This window comes from Microcebus murinus, chromosome 9 (assembly GCF_040939455.1).
Source record: "Microcebus murinus isolate Inina chromosome 9, M.murinus_Inina_mat1.0, whole genome shotgun sequence".
NCBI lineage: Eukaryota > Metazoa > Chordata > Mammalia > Primates > Cheirogaleidae > Microcebus > Microcebus murinus.
The window spans coordinates 62,503,708-62,524,652 of NC_134112.1; the positions used below are offsets into that span (position 1 = coordinate 62,503,708).

At 37.0% G+C, this 20,945-nt stretch overlaps 1 protein-coding gene across 2 annotated transcripts in view; it reads right to left on the bottom strand.

Annotated features, from left to right (window-relative positions):
* The window catches only part of NAMPT (nicotinamide phosphoribosyltransferase), a 37,157-nt gene extending 16,417 nt beyond the window's left edge, over positions 1-20,740 (bottom strand). Inside the window, exons 1-7 of one of the 2 annotated variants that reach the window (XM_012746431.2) lie at positions 20,450-20,468; positions 19,744-19,847; positions 10,612-10,768; positions 8,693-8,796; positions 6,264-6,392; positions 1,644-1,802; positions 964-1,100 (exon numbers count right to left, since the gene is read on the bottom strand). In XM_012746431.2, the coding sequence (XP_012601885.1) occupies positions 964-1,100; positions 1,644-1,802; positions 6,264-6,392; positions 8,693-8,796; positions 10,612-10,768; positions 19,744-19,800 (743 nt within the window). In that variant the 5' untranslated portion in view covers positions 19,801-19,847; positions 20,450-20,468. Of the gene's footprint in view, positions 1-963; positions 1,101-1,643; positions 1,803-6,263; positions 6,393-8,692; positions 8,797-10,611; positions 10,769-19,743; positions 19,848-20,449 lie in introns of both variants that reach the window. The other variant, XM_076006522.1, reaches the window with a different exon arrangement.
* Positions 20,741-20,945: the final 205 nt, after the last annotated feature.

The following is a 20,945-nucleotide window of genomic DNA, read 5'->3' on the forward strand; positions in this document are numbered from 1 at the left end:
TTAAGATTTTACATACTACCTCTATAAAAAGCTTTCTTGATTCTGCCAGTGGATGTATGATCTTTCTTTTTCCTTCCCTTGCACCACTACAGCAGTTTAATTGTACCTCTGTAAAAGTACTTAAGCAACAAATCAGACTTGTACTATCCTGAAGATAGGATCAATTTTCATTATATCTTTCTATCCCTTGTAGTGTCTAGTATTCTGCTATGCATATGGAAGTTAGTCAATTAATATGCATCAAATAATAATAATAAAGCTCAGCTTTATTCTAAACTTACTGCTGGTTTTAGCACTCTGCAGTTTTCAAGTTTGAGTAGAACTTAATAAACATTCCCAAATAATTAGAGTAAATACTTTTGTTATAAAAACCAGAAATAAAATAAAGAGTTGACATACATTTAAAAACTCCATTTACTTTCAATAAAGTCAGCTCTAGGACCAAAGCAGCTGTAGCCTAGATTTTAATTTCCTTCTAGTATAACTGAAAATGGTTCAGGAGTAACAGCAGGTAAGAAAGCATAAAAAGAATTTGGACACATTCCCTTTCATCAAAAGTTTTACTTTCTCATCTACAATTGTAGATACTGGGTCTAGATGACAATTTCTAAGGCAAAGATAGGTAAAGTCACGTAAAAGAATGGGGAAAGGGAAAAAAGTGACCAGTACTTAACAATGAGTACTTCTAAACTTAATTTAATGAATAAAACCTAACTGCATATGGCAATATAGTAAACTGTTCCTTCTAGCATAGTTAAAAGTTCTCTACCTCTCTGATTCCAATCTTTATACAAAATATAAATACTGAATTTGTATTGCTCAAGTTCACAAAGGTTTACTGTAGTACCTGGCTCTGTAGTTAGGCAAAACATCACTGAGTTACAAATATAAGAGTGAAGAAATTAGTAGTTTTAGATAACAAATATTTAGGTAAAAGGAGGATGAAAACAAACAGAATTTTACCTGTGTTCTGCTGCTGGAACAGAGTAGCCTGGAACAGGATCTTTCGTTCCATAATATTTTTTAATTAGAGCAATTCCCGCTACTGTATCTGTTCCTTTGAAGTTAACCAAATGAGCAGATGCTCCTATGCCAGCAGTCTAGAAAATCAACCAAAAAACAAAATCCAAAAAAGAAAAAGAAAAACTCATATTTAAGGTACAAGCATCGCTGCCAAGGGAATTATCTTTAGCTATTCTTAGAGAAATATTAAACTATTATCAGAGATAATAGTTCTTTATGACAAAGATTGTTTTTCCTAAATACTTAAAGATTCATCTGTTACCTTCTCAAAGAGGCCTACTTAATAGTGCCTACCCCCACCACTCCCATCACTCCCTCTTCGCTTACCCTGCCTTGCACTCTCTTGTAGCATTTGACATCTGATATATTTTTATGTCTGTCTCTGTATGTCCATCCATCTAATATATAAAGGGCAGGGACATTTGTTGAAGGCTATACTCCATATACCTTGCTAACACATAGTAGGTACTTAATATGTATTTACTGGTTGAATCTTTGGAATTTCAAAATGTGGCCTACTTAGAACCAAGATCAATTCCAATAACACTCCCAAAAGTTGATAGTGGTACTCTAACCGACTATCCACATGTTATTAAACGAGGATGGTTTCAGTTTCTTACCTCTTGGGAAGAGACTCCTCTGTAGCCAAAATCATGTAACTTGTATTCCAGACCATCTAAGTTACCAGAAGTTTCTAATAAATATTTGGCCAATATCTTCTTCTGCTCTCTAGAATTTGTGGCCACGGTGATTGGATACCAGGTCTGAACAAGAATAGTCTGTAGTAACAAAATTAACCACAAATATTAATACATAAAATATTGAGTTCTTTCTGAAGAAAATCTTAGCTTTCTTTGGAGGCATGTCCTAGATTTCCCTTCCATTAGAAGGACTAGTTAGACATTTCAACTATACAGCAGGATGCCTACCGTGTGCATTCCAGACATAGTACATGGCTCAGCTCTCCAATCAGCAACAAAGAAGATAAACACACTGGGCCCTTACCAGTAGAGAATTTCAAATAACCAAGTTTCTATCCAAAGCTCCAAAAAAGCAAATAATATTGTGAAAGACCATCTCTGATGGAAGGATCAATTGTCAAAAATTTCCACCTGTTATAAACCAGAAGTTTTATAAAGTACACTCACACATGGATATTGAGGCAATGCCAAACCGCCCCAAGTTTCTAAAAGCTTATTCTTGATTTCTGTACTTCATGTGGATCTGCATCAAATAGGTCATGGACCAGCACTGGTCCATGGACTATATCTTGAATAATTCTGGTCTAAAGAAGTTATTCACTTACTCTTCTAGGTAGTCTTGGATCTAATTTTCCCTTAGATCTAATATGACAACTGGTAGGTTATAAACTTGAGACACTTTATCTTAGTACTAGAGAATTCTATTCACTGAGTTATGGTTTATGTTCTTAGATTTTATAAAAGGTCACTATAAGTAAGTCACATGAAACTTTTCTGCATATGCTATATAACTGCAAGGTTACTGTCTACTTTAATTCAGGGACCATAAGATCCAAAATAAGAAAATAGAAGAATTGCTAGGTTTCTAACTTTCTGATAAGGACTATTCCTTGATTTCCCCTTTTATCTTGGCTGCCAGGAAACTCCAAAGAAAGTCTCATGCTTAACCATAGCAACCATATTAATTATTAGGGCTTAGGAATTCACCACTTCTTTTATAAACCAGATAGTATGCCATTAGAAGCAGCTTCAAATCTGTTTCTGAAGGAGTGCTAAGATGATGGCAATGTCTCAGGTGAACCAAAAAGATACTTAACTTCTTAATTAAATTTTATAAAACAAGCTCTTATTGAATACCAGCTAAGTGATCAATAAATAAGTAAAAACATAAAAAGATGATTTAACCTCAGACTTGCCAATTTGGTCATTTTAAAGAAAAACTCGTAGCTTCAGACTCCTGTGATTGATTAAATGGAGATTTGCATGCTTAGAGATGGAGTCTATTTCCTCATCCCTTGACTCTGCACTGACCTTATGATTTGATTTTGACCAACAGAACATGGAGGAAGTCATGTTGTGTGACTTCCAACTCCAAGTTTCAAGACATTCTGCAGTTTCTATTCTCATTCTCTTAGAACTCAGAGAGTAACATGCGGTGAAGAGGACTGTTATAAAGCGAGGTCTCGCAGTCCCAGCTATCTGAGCTGAGGCCCCAGACACAGGAGTGAGGCCATTATAGACAGTCCAGCCCTAGCTGAACCCTCAGCTAAATGCAGATGTATAAGTCCAAGCAAACCAGCAGATGATCATCCAGTCAACTACAAGAATCATGGGAAATAAGTTGTTTTAAGCCACTAAATGTCAGGGTAGTTTGTTACAAAACAGAAAACAGATGCAACTCCTAACTTGAACTCTATAACCCATCACCTGCAACCTCTGACCATTCTGCTTCTGAAATTATTCTTTTGATCCCACTGCCCATGATTATGCTATCTCTAATCGTTAGCCTCTTTAATTATTATTCATATTGCCAGTGGTCATCATTCTAGTGCAAGTTTTGCTCAGGTTGCACCATTCCTAAAAAGCCTATGGCCATCTACTGTCCATGGGGTGTATGTGTGGTGGGGGAGTCAATTTATATAGAATTTGAGGCCTTCCATAATCTTGCCCTGTTTATTACCACTGGCAGGTTTAGCTCCTACTACACATTTTTTCACTTTAAAGCTGCAGTCCCCCACTGGGATACATGTCATTCTAAGAACACTGTGCCATTTCCTTAGCAATTCCTTCCCCTTATTAAAGATTTTTATTTTCTATTTCATGATTCCTTTGACAAAATTACCTATTTTCCTACCACTAACTCAGTAGTAATTCTTAATGGTATCAATAGTTAGTTAGGGATGAATTATCACCTCTCCCTCAAAGGGCATTTAAATGAGACATATTTTTTATTCTAATTTCTGTGCCCAGCATTTTTTTGGTACATAGCTGGCACTTAATCAACATTCATTTGTTGAATTTAATTCAATCAACTCTCACATTGTAATTCAACTCAAATATTGATATTAGCTAGGAATATGAAAAAGATATAAAACTTAATGTGAAAAGCTCTAGTGGAGTTATAAAGGTAGAATATTGACCTTACCCCTCATCAGGCCCCTTGTAAGCCTGAGACACCTTCCCAGAATTCCTTGGCTCTCTTAAACTGGTTTTGAAATGTGAGGAGAGGACTAAATTTTCTTCTACTAAGGTTTCTCCTAGCATCAATACTGAAATTAAAAAGCAACTCAATAATTTTAGTATGTTTTAAAATTCAGTGTACCACTACCAGGTGAATAACAATCAATAAATAATTATAAACAACTTTGAACACATACTGGGAAGTGAACTGAAAGGGATATTATTTAGTGCTATTATCTAAAATGTTCTAAATCAAGGACTGACTAAAGAGCATCTTCAAGTTTGTAAATAACAAGTCTGTTGGAGCTGCTAGCAGATTTCAAATACAAGGTGGTAAACTTAGGGTTGGGGACTGGTTAAGAGTAGATGAATTTCCTTTATCTCACCAAAAAACCCCACAAAGGATGGAAAAGTGTCTATGAAGTAAAGTCTATTCTGGAGACTCGGTATTCAGAGTAAACACATTTTTAAAAAAAAACATAGGCTCTATCAGAACTACAATAAGGGATAGATAGTATTAGACTGTAAATTCTTATGCCTTCCATATAAATACTTACCTAGGACTACAATAATTTAAAATAGTAAATACGTAGAAAAAATAAATGATATAAATTCTGTTTCAGATTATAAGCAACTAAAAGCATTTTAATATTTGCTTTTATTAAACAAAATCTAACAGGCCCATATTAGACTTATGTTTAATAATTTCTTTTATTAAAAATGATACTTATATATTTGCTAACAAACTATCAGTTTAAGATGACTGATATAAATTTTTTACTTTATAGTTTCTTAGTGAAATAAATAAAAAAATAGTAAGTTATTAAAAGGCAAAAATTTCTTTTTAAGGCCAGTTGTTTTCTCACTTTCAGAAGAGAATAAAGGAAACTGTACACGAAGCAAGGTGGAATAGTAACGAGTTCTCTATTTCCATAAATATCTGCTTTAGGAAAGTTCAATTATACTTAAGGGTGAAAACTTATTGACCAAATCCCCAATCAGAAAACTAAAAAGAAAAATATGAAACAGGTTAATCCATAGATGATGAATTTCCTAAATTAGATTTATCTGTTTGGGATCTTGCAGCATTTAAGGTAAAAGCCTAGCCTAGATGATGTGGATAAGAACTCTTGTACTCTTGTGTTTTAATAATATTATCCCCTCAAAATCAAATATTTGCCAGTACAAATAATATTAAGAATTATATAAAAACGAACAAGATATATTCCTTTTTCTTTGAGTCAAAGTTAAATTCAAAGTTATAATGTATGGTATAGACTATTTAAAACCTTTATTTAACTGTATTCCTTTTCTGAGTCTATCATCTACTTATTATTAGTTGATGGCCCATCAAGAGTTTAAGAAGAATGTTCCTCCCTCAACTTAGTAAAATTTACTTTAAACATATTCTTGGATCTCTTACTTTTTCAAATCTTTTTTTCAGTTTTTATACGTGAATCTTAAATGTATTATTTTACAATGTAATAGCAAATTAGTTTAACCAATAAATTAATTAAAGAGTCAGCTATAAGAACTAAGTTAATAGCTCTTATATATTAAGGTGCTATTTCTATAGTTACTTTCTAGGGTATTTCTTCTTACAGATAAAATCTATATTAAACTATTGAGAAGCTAAGTAAATTAGAACTGATTAGAGAAAAATGAAGAAAGTAGTCATTAAAAGTTAAAGTTCTTCTAGTACAACTGGAACAGAATATCATAAAATTAAGTTACCAGAAATGTACTTGTGGTAATTTTCTAATTTTGCTCTAAGATGATATATCTTTATAATGGCAACAAATCAGACAAAAGCCAACTGACCTTTGAAAGTAATAATTCTCAATAATTTGGTTTAGAAAAAAATCTCAGAACATTAGATTTCACTAGAAGGAAGCTTAAAGATTATTTAGTGTAACTGTCATTTTACAGATGAGGAAATTGAGGCCTGGAAAAGATAAGTAAATTTTGGGATATTATATAGTTTTATTAGTAGCAAATTCTAAACTAGAATCCCAGTTCAATGATCTTTACATTTTCAATTAATTTTAAATGAGATTTAAAAAACAAAAAACAATTCACCTCAATCCAATTTGTAAGCCAGTAACACTCTGGATCTGTATTTTCCACTGTGAAGAGAACATTTCCTCTGGGAATGACAGAGCCCTCAGGAACAGCTTTTATTTCTATTGGAAGATGCCCATCATATTTCTGGGAGGAGAAAATAAATTTATTCATTTAACAGATGATACTCAATTATCTGTTCTCTTAAGGTTCTTTACATTTTACAGAAGCTAAATTTACTGTCATAGAAATTGCAATTATAGATGTTATAAATGTTAGTACTCTAGTCAGAATATCCTTATCCTTTTAAAATAAAATCAGTTAAAATTATTAACAACTTAGGCACTGATATTAATTTTTAAATTTAATGCTGTCAGGTGCTTCTGCTAATATCTACCACTAGAAGAGGTACAGAATTCCAAATTGATCACAACAAAAAAGCTGTTGTTTCCCTGCTCTTTCAGAAAAAAAGAAAGGATGAGTTTAATCCAACATATATATTCAAAGTTTTCTAAGAATACTACCTTTATTCTAAACTGGCCATTTTCATAAAAGAAAGGCTAAAGACTGAAAGATAAAATAAGGGATTGCTATTTTAGAACAAAAGAAAAGAGAGAGGAGAGAGGGGGAAATCCCTGCAGAAGAACCCTAAAATGATTCCCTTGACGCTGGTAGTAGAACTGAAACCAAGCACAGAACCTTAGCAATCAACGCCCATGTCTAACTTAACTGACTTCTTACTAACACAACAATTCCTTCCATAATTAGGCTAATGGTTATTTGCACATGGTAAAGCTACTAGATATTTAACTGTACCTCCTCCCACTACCTCCCCCTTTTAAAGCTAAAAGTTGTGGCTAACTTTTTGCTAGGAAGGCAAGTTGTTTCAGAAATCCTAGTATTATAACTTATTTATATGATTTGGGACAAGGTAATTAAATGAAAGAAAAATTAATGAGAAGCATGGGAGGCATCATAATATAGCAAAAAGAACACTGCCTTACAAATCCTGGCTTGGACTTACAAACAGCTGGGAGACCTTGGACAAGTTACTTGATACTTCTAGGTCTCAGATTCTATGTTTATAAAATGGGGTTACCCAGATTATCTCTAGATAACCTGTAATTTCCTAAGATTTTGTGATCATAATCAAACGACATACAACCTCGGCTGCTGGAATTATAGTAATAAGCATAGCACGAAACTCATCTGATTACTGTATTTATCCTCACAACAAACTTCACAAAAAAGAAATGAAGCAAGTATAGGAGTTAGCCCACAGATTTTACTGACCTTACTTAAAATATGGGAAAAGTGTAGCACAGAGTGCTTACCTTCTTCTAAGACCCAAAATTACCCAATAGTAAAACTCACTATTTTAATATGGACATGAAAGTTAAAGTATTTCTAATTATTTTGTACTTAATGACCTGTACAATGTAGAAGACTTTTGTTTGTGAGATTTAAATTAACATTTTACATCATGAGCTGCCAATAGATTGCATTCCCATCTGATCTTTTTTTTTTTTTTTTTTTTGAGACAGAGTCTCGCTTTGTTGCCTAGGCTAGAGTGAGTGCCATGGCATCAGCCTAGCTCACAGCAACCTCAAACTCCTGGCTCAAGCAATCCTCCTGCCTCAGCCTCCCAAGTAGCTGGGACTACAGGCATGCGCCACCATGCCCGGCTAATTTTTTCTATATATATTAGTTGGCCAATTAATTTCTTTCTATTTATAGTAGAGACGGGGTCTCGCTCTTGCTCAGGCTGGTTTCGAACTCCTGACCTTGAGCAATCTGCCCGCCTCGGCCTCCCAGAGAGCTAGGATTACAGGCGTGAGCCACCGCGCCCGGCCCATCTGATCTTTGTAATAAAGAAAACCACCAGAGGACATTCGACTCTTATAATTCAATTACCATATCTTTGAGTGCCCAGAAGTTTAAGCAATGAATCCAAACATATTAGGTATGCATATTATAATAAAATAAAGAATAAAAATCAACTCCATGAATCTGCACCAACCATTCTAACTATTCAGTGAGAGAAATTTCCTAGAAATACTAGTAGTGATAGACTCACAGCATCTATTTTCACAGTTAAGGAAAAGACATTTTGAAATTGTCAAATAACCAAGCCCTTTTTAAATTATAGTGCATTTCAAGAATGGATTAAATTATCTTTCTGAAAAATGCTAGTTATTTAAATTATAATTGATTTAATTGCTTAGACTTTATGTCGATTTTATATGCTAATGATTTACCACTGGTGGGGAGATGGAATCAAATGTTACCCATAACTTTTCACAAGCATGTCTAAAATAGCCATTTTATTCAGATCACAAGCAAAAAAGAACTGTAATGATAGTATAATCTTCTATTAAATTCCTTTGCAAGAAATTTTGAACTAAAAGCAAAACCAAGATAGATCAAAACATGAAACCATTTTTTACCTCAAGAATGTAGTTCCATCCCTTTTCATTAAAGACATCATCTTGGAAATGTTCTTTGTAGACCTCTTTGGCTTCCTGAATTTTCTCTTTGGTCACTACTTTACCTAAAAGAATATACATGTCCTATTTACATTTCTAAAGGCATTCTGTGAGTTGCTGAATTGTCATAGAATTAATATTTTTAGTTATTTCACCCATTCTGTGGATTAAAAAAATAACTGAGGCCGGGCGCCGTGGCTCACGCCTGTAATCCTAGCTCTCTGGGAGGCCGAGGCGGGCAGATTGCTCAAGGTCAGGAGTTCAAAACCAGCCTGAGCAAGAGCGAGACCCCGTCTCTACTATAAATAGAAAGAAATTAATTGGCCAACTGATATATATATAAAAAATTAGCCGGGCATGGTGGCACATGCCTGTAGTCCCAGCTACTCGGGAGGCTGAGGCAGAAGGATCGCTCGAGCCCAGGAGTTTGAGGTTGCTGTGAGCTAGGCTGACGCCACGGCACTCACTCTAGCCTGGACAACAAAGCGAGACTCTGTCTAAAAAAAAAAAAAAAAAAAAAATAACTGAGAGGTTATATGACCCACCCAGAGTCAATAGCAGAATCAGAAAAGGAATTTATACTGCAACAACTCACTCTAAGCATAAATGTTAATTTATTTCAAAAGCAGATGCATAATTAGAAAAAAATTATTATTTGTATAGTATTTTTTTAAATCACAATAAGTGAACTTCTAAAAAATATAATTTCTATTTCAATTAATTTAGATACTCTTCAAATTTGAGATGGCTCAAAAGCTTCCTATATCCAGATGAACAGTCTCACTTTATTCATAAAGAATGTGATCTCTTCAGGGATGGTAAACAAGTAATTTTCAGTTACTAAATTTTTGCCCTTCAAAAACACTTTTAGTTAACTTTTCTCATCTGTAAGTGAGGGAAACAGTAGAGTAACCACTTACAGGATGATTGTGAGGACTAAATAAGACTTATGAATCACTTACAAATAATGCTGACCTAGAGTAGGCAATCAATGAATTTTAGTTATAATTAATAATAAATAATATTTTATATAGTTTTTAAGCTATAGAACTAAAAGTGTGCCATCAGTCTTTGTTAACTTTATAGAAGACAACAAGTAAATTCATTTAAAATATCTTGGGTATTCTTTCTACAATTAAGTACCTTTTGGTATCCAGCTAGGTTTTCTTTTTCAATAATTTAACATTATCTGAATGGTCTGATCTTAAAATAGCCAATATCATAGAAAAAGGATACCATCTGCATAGAATTTAACTTAATCTATATTCAATTCTGAGATTATTTTTATATCAAAGGATAGAGATAAAACTTTCCCAGATGTACAGATATTTGGGAGCTGTTTTCCCCCTAGAAACACCATTACAAAATAGACTAGAAATGGACTTCCAAATAAAAAAGCACAGAAATTATTTTGGGGATTTTTCCATTTTAATATGCATTTGAAACTAAGTCCACAGACATAGGTAGTTTTAAAAATTAGGTCTTTAAGGTAAAACTGACTAGTGTAAAAATATTCTAAGTATAATTGCTACCATCATTCAAAATGAGTTTCCATGTCAATAACAAATCCTTTATTTTGAATTAATTAATAAACCATATTAACCTCCAAAAATTACTTACTTTTCTAAACTTACCAGTTTCAGAAAGCCTTTCTCATACTTAGGACATCTAGCATACATACCAAATTATAAAATTTAATGCATTTAAATTAACAGATTAAAAAAATTCCAAAAGACTCCTAAAGTAGTTATTTAAAGAAATTAAATAAATATCAACATTAGACTATTTAAAAACTTACTTCAAATAATATAACACTATAGGAAAAAATTATGAAGTATTACATAAAAGCAGTGCTTTAAATATACTACGAAAAGTAATACCTTTTAAGTACTTATTAAGAATGTACTGCAACCCATAAAATACTGTTTCCTCGTATTTCACCTTCCTTAGTTTGGAGTTTTCTGTCTTCTTTTCACGGCATTCAAAGTAGGAATAAACTTTGCTTGTGTTGGGTGGGTATTGCTTGTAGTGAGTAACCTATATAAAGAAAAATACTTTAGTTAGAAAATACTAGAAGAGTAGGTGATAAATCACAACAGAAAAAGGCTCAGAATTACTTCAAAATCAAAGAAACTATACTTCTTATTTGCTATTGATTGATTAGCTTTTTTTCCCTGGCTATATAGAATAAAAAATAAGTATCCTACTTATTAAGATATTTTAGTACTTCAGTATCTCGAAATCAAAACCACAGGAGAGAGTTAAATTTTACCAACAGGCTAAACTTAAGAACAAGGCCTCACTAAGCTGGAAAAGTATCTCATCTGGTCTTGAGGAAAAGGAAAAGAAGAAGAAAAGAGGAAAAGAGAAGCAGCTGATATAAAACAATGAGCTGAAGGCAGCAGAATTTGGTACTGTTACTATTTAAATGCGGTATGTTCCATAAGTTAATAGTCAATGACTTCTCACGGCTACGTTTTTATTTGTACAATGGGTTATTATGAATGGTCACTTTTGCCTTCATAATGACACTATGAAAACCTGGATAAAAGCAAAAGCAGCCAAAAAAAAAAAAATCCTGTTTTATAATCTTTCTTTTTCTCAAATTATCTCCTAATTGGAAAATTCCTATACAATGAAACATCAAATCCTTACGAATTAAAAAATATGAAGAAGTTTTAGCATAAATTTCTATTCCATGAACTTGAGTAATGGCCACTATTAAAAAGTTATCTGCTTTTGCTTTAAGAAAAAAAAAAAAGTAAAAAATGAGTGGCATAATTTGAATTTTTATCAATGTTTTAACCATATAAAAACATTTTACCAATAAAAAAAAATAACTGAAAGAATAACGTGTATTTGCCCAGTTGAAAGAGTAGAAATACTAATGTCTTAAAGTTTAAGGCAGGCATCCTCAAACTATGGCCTGTGGGCCACATGCAGGCCGCCTACCACATTTATCCAGCCCTCCGGGTGTTTTTGCTGCTGCTGCCTGTCCTACTTAGCAGCTGACTTGTCCTGGGCCCACAGTGCACAGTCTCCAACGGTCTGAGGGACAGTGAACTGGCCCCCTGTTTAAAAAGTTTGAGGACCCCTGGTTTAAGGTATAGGATGAATCATGGCAATGGTGGAATAAATCTTTGCAGACCAAGTTTCATGGGTGACCATTGTGAACATAAACCATTTTTTTCTGTTTAGCTCTGATCTCAAGTTTAGAAAAGCCAACATTTTCTTTGGCTATACAATCACAATCGCAGTGAAACTTGGCTCTGTCCTAAAGAATCTTTGTAGCTTAGCCCAAGAATTCTAAGATGACTGTATTTCCATTGACACTTCTGAATGAGCGTCCTCTGTTTCCTTGCCAATGGAAGCATACTTACAACTCTATAAAAGTAGCCCCTATTGCTGCGTACAGGTAATCTTGGAGGTAAATTTTTAAAGTAATGTGATCTGAGATCCTAAGCCAGAAAGGAGACTTGGAGCTTTCTGTTTTGCTCAGGCACAACAAATATACTATTAATAAAAGGTATAGGGGAGGCCTCATCAAAACCTAGAAATGTACGTCAGGGCTTTTAAGGTGAGAACTCTGAGCCTGATTATCACTATAAGTTTAAGATTTAAGTAGTAGTAGCTAAGTAAAATAGCTAATACAGAATCCACAACAATCAGCTTTATTAGTCAATTCACTAAAATGCAAAATATAAATATATTTATGAATCATACTCTAGTAATAAATATATGATCATTACTTCAACTACTTAAATTGATTAGAAAAAGATATCTCGACCTAAAAATATCCAAGATGTATGTAAAAAGGAAAGTGTCCCGTTTATAATGTAAATAACTCCTTCAGTGGGACTAAGTAGTGAGGCAGAAGAAAAGTCACACATGATAAAGTAAAATTTGAAAAAAAAAGTCTGGATCACATAGCACAAGTTTATGAAGGTCTGATTCATAGTTGTGTTTCTCAATAGTTTGACTTTCTTTACAGTTTCAGATACTTAATGGTGCATCTTATTTACTTTTTCTATATCAGATTTAAATGTATTAGAAGACAAATTAATTATTTTTCTCTTTTGAGAAGACCAAGCAGTCAAAAGCTGAATGGAACTGTCTCCAAACTATTTAACTCCACCTTGGTCTAAAAATACACTAAAAATTTTCCATCATACAAATACAATTCTAGTTCTGGACAATACTTAAATATGTTTATAATTTTAAAGCCTTACTTCAGCTATGTTCTTTTTTTTTTTTTTTTTCTGAGACAGAGTCTCACTTTGTTGCCCAGGCTAGAATGAGTGCCATGGCATCAGCCTCGCTCACAGCAACCTCAAACTCCTGGGCTCAAGCAATCCTCCTGCCTCAGCCTCCCGAGTAGCTGGGATTACAGGTGTGCGCCACCATGCCTGGCTAATTTTTTCTATATATATTAGTTGGCCAATTAATTTCTTTCTATTTTATAGTAGAGACGGGGTCTCGCTCTTGCTCAGGCTGGTTTTGAACTCCTGACCTTGAGCAATCCACCTGCCTCAGCCTCCCAGAGTGCTAGGATTACAGGCGTGAGCCACCTCGCCCTGCCTAAGCTATGTTCTTTAATTATACTATTTTAAAACCTATCTTTGCATAAGTATTCAGAATGCCTCCTTTGAAAACAAGTATCACTTAAAATACAAAATTGTCTAGGCTGCTTAATTAGAAACAAAGTATGACTTCTAAAATCTTTTTCGGATAAACTTAAGAGAAATGTTTTAGAATATAGCTAAAGAATCTACGTTGTCTAGGCAAACTCACAGGTAATTAACCATGAAACGATTTACTATTATTGACCACCTACCAACACCTGACAAGTTTGAAGAAGAATACAGAGCATGTTTCGATCCATTTATACAGACAAATATACATTGTTTTAATGGGAAAAAATTTTAAAGCAGAATTATAGATTTATAACAATTCTAGTTTTACTAGTTTACTGTCCTCTTCATTTTCTTTTTGCTAAACTGGTCATTCTGAACCTTCACGAGAAAATGGAATGAGATAGCATAGATTAAAATCAATCATTACTTTATAAATAGTTCATTCATTCACAAATACATACTTTGTATCTATTATGTATCAGGCACTATTTCAGATGCTAAGGGTGAGAAAGTAAAATAGACTGACATGGTCTCTATTCTCATATGGCTAATGAGAGCTAAAAAGGGAAGAGAAAAATAATACATAAACAAAATAATTTCAGATCAAGAAGGATGCTATGAAAAATTAAGAGAATGATGGTCTACAGTGGGTCTAGGAGATTACTTTAAATGAGGCACCAGGAAGATTTCTCTGAGGTGACATGTGAGTAGGGCCAAACTGACAAGGAGATAGGGAATGCTTTGGCATAAGAGACAGAACAGAAGGAAGGCCAGTGTGGTTGGTGCTCAGACTATGGTGGCAGGAGGGAAGAGGTACATGGTAAGGTGAGAGGTAGGCAGGGATAAGAGCTTGCTTACAGGCTACCACAAGGAACTTGGATTTTATATCAAGTGTGATGGGAAGCCATCACACTTTAAGCTGGCGTGAATAAGATCTGACACACATTTTAAGATCAGCCTGGTGGTGGGTAGAGAATGGATGGGGGAGGGGGGACCAGTGTGGAAGCAGGAGTTAAGAGGCTACTGGAAGACCAGGTAAAATGAGAGAACCGGCCAAGTATTTTTACAGGTAAAGGAGAAATAGGCTGATGGACTGGATGTGGGAGATAATGATGGGGAAGAATTAAGAATAGCTCCTAGACTTTTGGCTTAAGCAACTGGGTTAATAATGGTGCCATTTATTGAGATGGGATTTTTTTTATTGTTATGGAAGGAATGGGTAGGGAAATTAAGATCTCAGGTTTAAATGTTAAGTACTACTAACAAACAGTTTCCAGTACTCAAAATTAAAGTGAACTATGAAAAGGAAGCTCTTAAATCATGTTAACTATAGCACTGCTTTGACTTCTATCACTAGAGAAAATGGTTCTATGATAAATACAAAATTATTCAGTAGATGTGGACAAAACAGAAAATATCTGATAATATCTCAGCAAACCTTACCACTGAAAATGTTTCCTAAAGGAGCATGGTCCTCTTGTTGCCTGAACATAAATACATTGTAAGGAACACAGACACAAGGAAAAATGTAGTCCTTTTAACAGAATATAATTTCGTAGTTGTGCGATTGATTTACTTCATGAAAAGACAAGTTCCTAAAAATTATTACATACTAGATAATAATAACTGGTCTTATTTTAATTCCTAGAACAAAAAGGTTCTAATGCTAAGTTTGTAACAAGGGGCATCTTTTTCCATTATGGAGTGTTGGCCAAGCATTTGCATCAAAAAAACATTCCCAAGGCTAAAAATCCTTGCTCGAGTATGACAGTTAAAAAAAAAGCATGAGGCATATTTAAGTTGAATAGAATCTTTCTGGAAAAGACTAGTTTTCTAGACGCTTCTCTAGGTGCCCCATAGGGTTGATATGTTGTCTTTCCAAGATCTTTACACCCACAATGAGATCACATGACCAAAGGCAGGTAACTACTACTAACCTGCTTTTTCAGTTTTACTTTTATTTTTAATTGCTAAGAAATGATCACAAACCAACATTTTAAATATAAGAATGTGTATATAAGAGTATATAGGATAACATATTCAAGGTCACAGGACAAGTTATGTTATCTATAATATCTCAGGGCAATCAGAAGAGGATCTACTCAGTCCTACACTGGCTAAGACTTTCTGCCTCTTCAAAGCTAGAAGATTTGTGCTAGAAATGGCAAAAATCATAAACGATTCTTTCTTCTTTTTAGTATTATCTAAGATTTCTCAAGCCCTGGAAATCTGTCTGTTGTTCCAGAAAATAATTCACTGCTATTTGGCTTTGAAGCAATAATCACTCAAAAATATGGCTTAGGGATTTTTGGATTATATTATTTTGGAAAGGGTGAGAGATTACACAATCATCTATAATCATATTGTCTCTTCCCTTAAACCTCCTAGTGTATAGTTTCTAAAAATTTATACCTCTTTTGTCACACCTTCAGACTAGATTCCATTAAATTACAATAAGAAGAATACCATCGTAATTATTACTGACCTAAATTAATCTTCCTATGAAATATATTCATGATTCATAAAATTTACTTTCTGTTGTCCAAGTTTTCCCTATAATTTATAATATAAAACTTATTGGAAAATCAAAATATATGGAAAATGTCACATACATCTTTAAAGGATGCATCATAAGATCTGTAGGTAGTCTCCGGGTATGAACTGCAGCAGCAGTACCCCACTCCTCACAACTGCAACTATGCTGAGTGTCTGTTCAGAAGCAGTGAAAGACATGCAACTATGAAATATAGGAATAGCTCAGAGGAAAACACTGAGAAGGCCCAGGCAGAACTAACTTGTCCATATGATGATGATGTTCATCTATCCCCCAGTCTTTTCCTCAAAAGCCCAAACGTCTTAGAAGATTTATTATTATGCTAATGAGGAAGGAAAATTTTCTTTTTTAACAAATCTGCCTTGAATGACTAATTACCATATATAAATTACACAGCTCTTTGAAACTTTTAAAAATCAATTTTCCTCCATGCTGGATTTTAAGATCTAGTCATCTTTGTCTTCTTTTATAAAACCCAATATGTCTCCAGTATTGATTAAATGAATGGTTGAAAATATGCTGAGTTCTGAATGACCAGCTTACAAATCTACACTGGACAGCACACACCATAACTAATGTGTAATGCAGATAAACTGTAAATTGCTTACAGATTACTTTTGTGCACTATATGTCTTTTCCAACTGCAGCACAATCGACACCTTCCATTAATTTGCTGTAGGTAAAATTTCTAAAAATGTTATTTTTTTCTCTAATGCAGTTTGCTACTAACAATATCTAAATACAAGGTAAAGGAACAGAAAAGCATCTTTTAATGATCTACTTGGGAACTGATCAACGGCTATTCCAGAGGTAAGTGAAAAAACAATCTTGCCTGCTTTACAAAAGTTTCAAATGTATCTTTTCCCTAGCTGACTTAGCACAATGTAAATACAACACACTAGATAATTGTGCCTTACGTTATTTTGAAAAATATAAATGATTAACACATAAGATTAAGTAGACTCTTTATTTGTAACAGGAACCCAGGATGAAAATGGAAGAAGAACCACATCTTCCTGTGTTCTTAATTTCTATTATGCTTAATAAAGTATTAGGTTACAGAAATGCATCTAAATTTCAAATGCTTCTCCTTTGGTTCAAATTGTTCTGGACTCTCTTGAGAGGATACAAGTAAAAACAAAATTCCCACATGTTGTCATGTGCTTGGCCACCATATCACCTACTTGCAAAAAAACTTTTTGTAGAGCTTAGGTAATCAGTTATTCTTCTTTAAATTTCAGAAATAAAAAATCAACAATATTTTGCTCTCTTCATCAATGTATCTAAAACTGTTAGTTCCCAATTTTAATTGGCCAATAATTTGTAAGCAGTGATAATAAGGATATGTAACATTCTTATGTAATTTCTAAATAAAATTTTCATTACTTCTAATCTCAAGATTATCATTTTTTCTCTTTTTTGCCTAAGAAGATAAAAAGACAAAAATGAAAAATAGGCCATAAGGACCACTAAAAATGTAAGGAAAATGAAATTTAAAGACTAAATGTGACTATGGAATACACAATCTATTTTAGTGTACTGCTGTAAGCTATTGGTATAAAACATATCAACCTGACTGAATCCTCTTGAGGGGATTTTTTGGGGGGGGGGGGAAGAAAAATCTTACTAAGATGAAATCCTCTGAAAAAGTTTCATATTAGAAAGGGGATGAAATACAGCATCCTGACTTGAAAATGGATAGGAATAAATTTTATTAAATGGATGCAAATTCTAATAGTGCAGTTAAGCATGCCTTGCTGGGAGATTAGAAAACCTTAAGGTAATTCACTATTCTAATTTAGAGCATCTCAGAAAACTGAAGTTAAAGCAACTCATGTATAGTTGTTAGAGGAACTGCAAACTAAAGGAAGTTGTACTGTTTTTTGTTTTTAAAATTTAGACTAATCAACCTCCATTTATATTTTCCATTTACAATTCAATCATTTCATAAGCTAATACTAAAAAACACCTAAAAATTATTTTAAAGATTTAGTTAAGAAAAAAAAAATTCTACAAGACTATGAATGAGACCATTCTAAAATTACTATAAAGATACTGAAAACACCAACTTAACTAAGAGAACACAAGAGGAGGTTTTAGGGCCAAGTAAAGGACCATAATCAAGCTACTATAGTATTAAGATCTTGCCAATACTATATATTTCTACTTTAAAATTCCATTGAAAAGGCCGGGCGTGGTGGCTCACGCCTGTAATCCTAGCTCTCTGGGAGGCCGAGGCGGGCGGATTGCTCAAGGTCAGGAGTTCAAAACCAGCCTGAGCAAGAGCGAGACCCCGTCTCTACTATAAATAGAAAGAAATTAATTGGCCAACTGATATATATATATATATATATATATAAAATTAGCTGGGCATGGTGGCGCATGCCTGTAGTACCAGCTACTCGGGAGGCTGAGGCAGAAGGATCGCTCGAGCCCAGGAGTTTGAGGTTGCTGTGAGCTAGGCTGATGCCACGGCACTCACTCTAGCCTGGGCAAAAAAGCGAGACTCTGTCTCAAAAAAAAATAAAAAAATAAATTCCATTGAAAGACCACTTGTTGAAGAATGTTGGCTCAATTTAAATGACAACCCATCTAAGTATCACAGAATCTTAAGCCAATTAGAAAGAAACAAACAAAACAGAACTTATGTAAAAAGAGATTCTCTGAAATACTTTTTCAGAATATTTAAGGAGGGTTAAAACAAACAAAAAAAGCAAAGACTCCAAACCAAAACCAAAACCATAACAGTACTATGTTTTACCACTAGATTCCAAACCACCATGTTGCTCAAGTAAAAACTAAATTTACTTCACTTTAGTGGAGTTTCTGGTATGACATCTCATATTTTGAGTGTCTTGACCAACAAACCTTAGCAGAGTATAGTCCAGTTTACATCATGTAATATGTAACTATGGGGAAGGACATTTGCTAGATTTTTCTCTAATTATTCTTCCCTTTATTAGTGTGTTTCAAACAAAATTAATGTGGCAGCTACACATGCAAGTGTTCAATAGGCACATTAACACAATGTTGTGCCATTTCCCCCTCTACAAGTTTTCAAGAGTTAAAACTACAGTTCCTATAATTCCTCGTGTTTCACTTTCCTTTTCACAGAAATCCCGGAGTGACCCTACATGAGTAAGAGGAGACTGGCCTCTGCAACAAGGGTAAGGAGCACGAGTGATCGCTAGGTGCAAGGGAGTTTGACAGTGAGCCCAGTGGAGGAGGACGGGAGAACCCTGCACGGCTAGCGGGGACAGACGGGCTCCTCCACCGGGCCACAGGCAGGGGAACGCTGCAGCTCTGCCGCCCCTGCCAGGACTTCTCCCACCTCTTCCTCTCGAAGGGACGTACCTGCCTGCAAGGGGCGAGCGCGCCCGACCCAGCTCGGGGACGGGGGAAAGCCCGCTCCCTCTCTCCAGCGCCGTGCCCAGGGGCCGCGACCCAACTGATCCGACCTCCCCGCCGCCCATGCACTGGCCCGGCCAGCCCCCGGCCAAGAGGCCGCGTCTGGCGAGGGCGTGCGCTCGGCCGGCGAAGCCTGAGCCCCGCAGCCGGCTCCCGCGCGTCTCGGCCCCCCGCCGCGCTCCTGCAGCCGCTCACCCGGCCCCGCCTCCTCCGTCCATCCTCCATCCTTCCTCCACCCACCTCTTCCCCACTGCGGCGCCAGCTTCACCTGCCCGATCCCGCCGCCGCCGCCGCCCGCGCCTTCCCCCAGGGCCGCCCCGCGCAGGACCCCAGACCCGGCCGCCCCCGGCCCCAGCCTCGCGCTCGTGCCCAACGCGCCCCTCTCCTCCGTCACCTGCCCGCGCCCCGAGCTCTACCTTGTAGGAGTCGGTGGCCAGGAGGATGTTGAACTCGGCTTCTGCCGCAGCATTCATCTCGGGCCAAAGTGCAGGGGCCGCGCGCCGCGAGCTCCCCGGCGCGGCTGAGAGGAAGGAGAAAAATGAGCTCCACCGCGCTCCGTCGCTTAAGTCACCGCTCGCTCGGAGGAGGTGGGGTGAGGAGGGGGGCAGCGGAGCGAGGGGAGGGGTCAGGAGAGGGCGGGCCCGGGAGCCGTGACGCCGCGCGGGTGGCGGCGGCGGCGCCTCGAGTGCTCGCAGCTCAGGAGCTCCGGCGGCCTCCCCACCTCGGATCCCCCGCCCTCACGCCATCGCCCCGGCGGGACGCGAAGGGGCGGGGCGCGGCCGCGCGTGCGCAGCGCGCAGGGGGCGGGGTGGGGAGGACGTGAGGCACGCGCTCTACCTCGCAGACGCCGGCCGGGGACGCAGGAGCCTGCGGGGCCGCCCCGCCGCGTGACCCCGAGCCCGCCTCGGTTTCATTTCCCGGCCCGGCGCGGAGGGCGGGGCCTGGGGGCATTCCCAGCTTCGTCCCTCCTGCGAGGAGCCGGTTCGCCGGCCCCGCCCGCGACCTTTCCGTCCTGCCAGTCCTGGCCCGTCTCCTCAGTCCTTCTGAGTCACGCCACCCGGCTCGGGCCGAGGAGCCTCCCACTGCCCGGCTCGCCGTCCGCCGGCGCGCGCAGTCACTCACCTTTGTCTCCATCCGTCCCGTCCCTCCTGATCCTCGCCCTCGCTTTAAAATCCGAGGAGCTGCGGGGAGGGCTGGGGCCTGAGGGGCCGCCCCCTTTAGTCTGACCGTGGACTGCGCTCCTCGGCGCTGTGTGGCTGAGCTCTGTGATCCTTTGGGAGATGTTTTGACTTTCCTGGGGAAGGCAGCCTGCGTTGGGACGCGAGGGTTGAATTCAGTCCTCTCGGATAACGAGGGGACGAGACCTAATGGACTCTAACAGTGCCGGGAAGTACAAGGCGACGGGCCCAGTCTTTCACAGGGTGCGGAAACTGACTTATCACCGTTACCGCCTTTAAATCCCGGGAAACGAGTTGACAACCCCCAAATAAAGAAATGACGTTTAATGACTTCGCCCAAATACAGACCGTTCCGAGAAAGACTTGCGCAGTTCTCATGCACGGTTACGTTTTTGCATGAAACTAAAATACCCTTTGTCCACGTGTTCAACAGCTTTTTA